Consider the following 6,000-nt stretch of genomic DNA (forward strand, 5'->3'; position numbering starts at 1 on the left):
CTGATGTCTGAATGCAAAGTCTATTTCCAAGCAAACTGATTTAGGTTCTTAAACTCAACAATCAGGCAAAGTGAATTTGGTGGCAATTAATGTTACTACACGAAACCATTGTCTTCCAAGGATTCCTTCGTATGCCAAGCTCATGTCTGAAAATATGGCAGGTTTGAGACTCAATCATTTTATCAGAGTCACAAAAACTTTCAAATGAGAGTATCAGTAGGAAGTGAGCCAGAACTGGAAGCATCACATTTCTGAACTGGAACATGAAGAGGTGTGTGTAAACAGTGTTGCCTCAAGTACCCAGAATACCATAAGGACATGCAAAGACTGGCACATGTCCACAGCTGGAAGCTGCAAAACCTGCCACTACAGCTCCCGAGGTGAGGTTTGTATGTTTTTGAAAATGAGATAATTCCTGAGATAGCAACTACTGATATCAGTGAATAAACACCTCTAATCCTAGCTAACTGCTATTAACATGGTAATCTACCAAAGCTATGAAATCTAAAGCTATGAAACATGTTCAGTGGGTAAGGAGCCTGAAAATTAGGTTTCTCATATTTATTCTATCAGCACAAAGCTAGCAAAAAAGCCATAATGGCAGCTGGCATAGATCACTGAATACTTAGATTGCTGACTCCGTGAGGCCTTAAGGGCTCAGTTTCAACCCAACAAGTAATAGGGCTTTTTTCCAACTCATCCTTCCACAGACAGAATAAAAATCAGAATATTTCTAAAGATGGAGTATGTAACTTCAATCACCTGAGTCAAACAGTGCAGAAAGGTGTCGTTATTTGAAATGGACCTCTCAGAACATCAGCTCTGCACCACTCCCAATACACAGTCTTTAGTTATTTTGAAAGTTTGGATGATCCTATTGAATTAACACAACTGAAAAATAGCATCTTATGCTAGAAACTTGAAATAGATGTTGGTGCAGTATTTGGAAACTGACTCGGCAGGAACCTTTTTTCCCATTCATAAGATACCAACCTGGAACAGTCACATAACTACAATGTCACTGACTCTTATTTCCATTGAGCTGCAAACAAACTATAGTCAGACTTACTATTTATGACCCCGATTCTACAGCTGAAGCCTCAACCAGATCATGGTACTAATTGCACTGAGGAGCTCCTGCCATAGCTGGCTAGCACAGCTAAGTAAGCAACCAAAGCATTATCTTATTTCCTTGTTTTTACAGAATGACCTCAGTAGATGAAAGCAAGTCCAAGAAATACAGTGACAGATTCATTAATAACTTCTCCTTTAGTTCTGGGAGTTATGTCCCAAGTGATTAAGTTTTCACCTATAGCAAAGTCAGTTGTTTGCTGTCACAAGGCACACACAGCAGAAGTCTGAATGAGTGGTTCAAGATGTTAGGAGGCATCTTTGAAACATTTGTCCCTTTTCTGCTGGTCACGGATTCAGCAGTGCCAGTCTGCCTGTCAAAGCACCTGCATATATACATACACAGCAGGAGACATTTGACTACTGGTTTTTGTGAGCCCTGATGCTTCCAGCCCTCCCTCCTCTAGGAAAACAGCAGAATTAGCAGCTCTAAGCACTATACATAAGCATAAAAATGAGCCTTCAAAAGGCTGGCCAGAAAACCATTCCATCTCCTTTGTGGCAAAGGTATAAGACACCTGAATAGGCATCCTAAGGTACAAAACTATCCTGAAAACTCAGTCACAACATTTCCAGAAAAAAAAAAAAAAAAGGCCTATTACTGTTAATTTCAGGAACAAAAGTTTTTAAAGACCCGATTCCTCAGACATATGACTGGGCTGCATTTGAAGACAATTGCACTGTTTCAGTCCTTAAAAACCATACTACCACCTCAGATTTCATGCCTACAGCCAAAAGGTTTGAAGAATTTGCAATTCAAGTCCTGCAAGCACCGGCACCATTCAAAGCCAGAAGAACACAGAGGATAAGGGGCAGAAATTAACATCTTAACAAGGACTAAAGCCATAGTCTGCTGTAGAGAGGGCAGAGTTCTCATTACTTGGGGCAAGGAAAAAATGTTAATTTTGTACTATCAAGTAGAAACTATGAATCTAATAGTTACTGACCTACGTAAAGCCAGCCACAGCCACCTTTCCCTGTTAAGATTCATATATTCCAAGAATCATTTTGAAAAGCACAAATTAAAGCAAAAATATATGGACAGCTGTTTGGAGGCTTCTTGTAGCCAGCAATTGCAGCAGACAGTAGAAGAGAACAACAAAAAGCAGTTGTTTGGGGTAGATAAAGTTGGTTAATGATACAAAGTAACTTGAAGTCTCATGAAATGTTTGCAGTAATTTTCTATCAACTGTTCAGTCTCTTCACAATTTAAAGAGATTTCACTGCAAGATGTGAAAGAGACAGGAGATGGAAAGACGACTGCAAGCTCCAATCCTCTGGAAAAACATTGTAGCTAAGATCAAGTTGGGTCATACTTTAATAGGACTAAGGAGAAGCAGCACATTTCCATTTGTTTCTGCAAAGAGAACAAGAACACTGTTCAACTCTTTTTGTTGCAATTCCCTGAATAAACAAGTTAAATGTAAGTCATCAGAAACTGTAACGGGCCTCTAGTTACACAGAAGAAACTGTGGTCACAGAAGTGTTAGTCCCTATTCCCACATTTGGCACAAGAGAAACTCTGAAGGATAACTAGCCCTGTTCACAAAGAGCTCCCTATTTGCATGCCGTTACACATCCACGCCATTCCAGCTTCCCAAAGTTTCTCAGGACCTCAAATGGTGGCCATTTCTGCAGCTCATTTTTTTTAAGGATGAGCTCAAAGAGGTTTACACTTGAGAATATAGGAGCAGCATTCACACAGTTTAACATGCAGCACTGACTTCAAGGACCAGCTCTGCATAACTCCAGATGTAGTAAAGCAACAGGAGTGATGAGAAAGTGCTGGCACTGGGGAGGAAACTCTCTTCCAGTTCTGAAGAAGATGAAGAGCACGGGACTCTTGGCAGGCAGCAGCCCACTGCCGCTCACTTTCTCTTGACATCTGTACTGTTGTTTTTTTAAGTGATGTTACAGCACAAGTATTGTCACAACATAACTTGGTAACATCACAAGATCGAAGTCCACAGTGTTGGAATTTATTTGTGCATATTTAAACTGGGCTGAATGGAGAAAGACATGGTTTTTTCCACTTGCTTCATCCAACTCCTGTTTTAAGCCAACTGCTTACTCTAAAAGTAGCAAAATTACCCAGCTATCAACACTGAAAATGTTCAACAATCATAAAGGAAACCTGTTCAAACAAAATGCATATTCAAGAGACCATGAAAGCAAAGTCATCTTTTTTGTTCCCTCCAACTATCCTGTACTTGGCAGCCAGTGTTCAACACTTATTTAAAAAAAAATATATATTTTCAAAGAGCCAACCCTTCAGTGAGTGCAGAAGAACAAAAAACATCAATTGACTGTCCTATGTGTCTTATGCTGCACAAAAAAATGCCAGAATGGATTCTCCGTCCATCTTAGATTGACATAAATAGTGGAAGAGCTTTTCAGCCACATAAACCGTGGGCTATTGTGAAGCTTTGAAAGCATACTCTAAAAAAAAGTTCCTGCCCACAGAACTTTATCTTTTTTTACTCACCTTATTTTGGGAAAACTTGTATCTGATTTACAGTCTTCCCTTTCAAGCCTAGGTCCATGCATCTTTTGAATAAAGGAAGTTGCAAGTAGTTAAGCACCTGAAAGGAAGCTTTTTCTGGTTTCAATTATACCCTTCTACACTCTGCATGAAATCTTTCATTCCATGTTTTATTTACATATAGGTTTAAACGTAAGAGAAGGGCAATCCCATACCTTGTTCTTTCCCCTTAAAATAAAATGTCAGGAAAAAACACTGTTTAAAGACATAGGAAGGGAATATTAGGACAAATACGAAATTTAATAATACTCATCTAAATTTTACAATTGAAGCAGCACTGTTAGAAGAAACAAAACTGGAAGGAAATTTGTATTCAGGGGAAGACTGAGCATAGATTGCTCTCTCAGTCTGGAATCGAACACTCAACACAATCTGTACTGAGCCCTCAGAAAAAGCTTTATTTAGGATCCCACTCCAACACAGGGATTTTCATAGCCATTAGATATACACCATCTTTCCCAATAGAAGGGTAACACAGTTATTTTCTGGCCGAGATCATACACCCTCAAAAGCTACAGCCTGTTAACTGATCACACGCACCCACCGCCTAGCTGGCACTTAGCTTGAACTTTCAAGTAGGTTAAATTCAGTCAGAAAGACAGCTTGACTCCCTAAGTTGCAGCATCCCAAGAGCACTTAAGCACTCAGTAACATATGTAATAATCAACAGCACATCTTAAAATGTTACTGCCTACCTTAACTGCTGGCAGCTGAATGAACAAACAGCAACTTAGTAACAGTGAACCAGTGACACCATGATCAATAGCCAGAAGATTCACAGGCAACCACCACACTTCTTTTAGTATCAGAAACTAAAAATGTTTGCCATTACAGTTGTTTGAACAAAATCCAGACACTCCAAGATGCCTTTGCCACTGGACAGCTACTTCTTAAGCTGATTCTCCTTTCCGGTTTATTCCAGGGAAACTTTTAAACAGATACTTGTTTCCAAACCCACATGCTTGCTTCCCGTACTAAATCACTAGTCTTCCATACAACTGGCAGGACTGTCCCTTCAGCACAGGTACTGCCAAAAGCAACCAGTTGAGGTTTATACTGCTGCCTGTTGATCAGCTTGTGAACTTCTTCCTACCTGAATGCCACAATCCACAAGAACTCCATGCATCCCTCTTTTTGCCCTCAGTTATTCATCCCCATCATCAACCAACCAAGTGATCGCCATCAGTCTTTCAGGCTGCCATTTATCACTAGAATGCCTGTACTAAAACAAAGGTTTAAAACCAGAGCTTAAGACACAACCCAGTGCCCTACAGCAGTACCACCATGGTGTGCAAAAGCAGGATACCCACCTTATGGCAGCCAGGATAGGTTGCCATGGTGTTGAGGGTAGAGGTGCTTGGATTCTTGCTGGTGCTGGCCATGATATTCTGGATCTGAGTGAGCTCTTGCCTCAGGACCTGTTTCTGGTGGAAGCTGAAAGCAGGATGGTTGGATGCCATTGTAAAGAGCAACAGGAACTCATCCCCTGTGCGGCCCTCGTTGAGTTGTAGCCCATAGTTGTTGATGACCGAATCGATGTGGGTGAGGGTACGGAAGAGGACCCCGGCGGCCTCTCGGTGTGCAGACCCGAGCAGAGCAAGAGACACCAGCAGTTTGCTGCGTACCACCTCGTCCGTCAGGTTGGTGAGGCTCCCCAGGTCGGCGGGGTTGTTGGCCTTGATTTCGGAGTCACGCAGCGAGTGGTAGTCCTTGCGGGCCAGGTCCTCCAGGCAGGCGCCTAGGAAGCGCAGCTCCAGCGGGATGCACAGATCCAGGAGGCCGCACAGGAACTCCACACGCTGCGGAGACGGCAGCTCGGAGAACCAGCGGTACACTCCGTCCCGCTGCAGCCGCGGGCACCGCTTCTCCACCATGGTGCTCCGCCTTCCCCCGGCCCGGAGGGCGCACACCCTGCTGAGGGTCGCGGCGGAGAGAGCCGGCGGCAGCGCACCGAGGGGGGCCCGTAAGCCCGACGCCCCGACACCCCCTAAGCGTCCCCCTCCGCGCTCCCGACCCCCCGACAAGCCCGGCCCCCGGGGGACAAGGGGGCCCGGCGGCGAGGAGCGCGGGGGGCAGCCCCCGGCTGCGGGCAGGGCCGGGCCGGTCCCCGCCGAGGGAGGCCGCCGGCGGCGCAGGCCCGAGCGCTGAGGTGCGGCCTGGCCGAGGGGTCCCTGCCCGGTAGGGCCCGGCGGCACCGAGCAGGCCTCTGCGCTCCCGCGTCCTTCCTCCCTTACGGGGCGGCTCCTTCTCCCAGCCGGGCGCCGGCTGCCTCCATCCGCCGCGCTGGAGCCGCCCCGCCGCCGCCGCCACTACCGCGGGAAATAATC

At 44.9% G+C, this 6,000-nt stretch overlaps 1 protein-coding gene across 1 annotated transcript in view; it reads right to left on the bottom strand.

Annotated features, from left to right (window-relative positions):
- The window catches only part of ZCCHC14 (zinc finger CCHC-type containing 14), a 50,449-nt gene extending 44,694 nt beyond the window's left edge, over positions 1–5,755 (bottom strand). Inside the window, exon 1 of the mRNA XM_061369956.1 lies at positions 4,984–5,755. Within this exon, the coding sequence (XP_061225940.1) occupies positions 4,984–5,547 (564 nt within the window). The 5' untranslated portion in view covers positions 5,548–5,755. The remainder of the gene's footprint in view (positions 1–4,983) is intronic.
- Between the last annotated feature and the right edge of the window lie 245 nt (positions 5,756–6,000).

The sequence above is a fragment of the Neopsephotus bourkii genome, unplaced genomic scaffold, assembly GCF_033783945.1.
Source record: "Neopsephotus bourkii isolate Nb327-2 ecotype Australia unplaced genomic scaffold, CSIRO-AGI_Nbou_v1 NB_1525, whole genome shotgun sequence".
In the NCBI taxonomy this organism is placed as follows: domain Eukaryota; kingdom Metazoa; phylum Chordata; class Aves; order Psittaciformes; family Psittacidae; genus Neopsephotus; species Neopsephotus bourkii.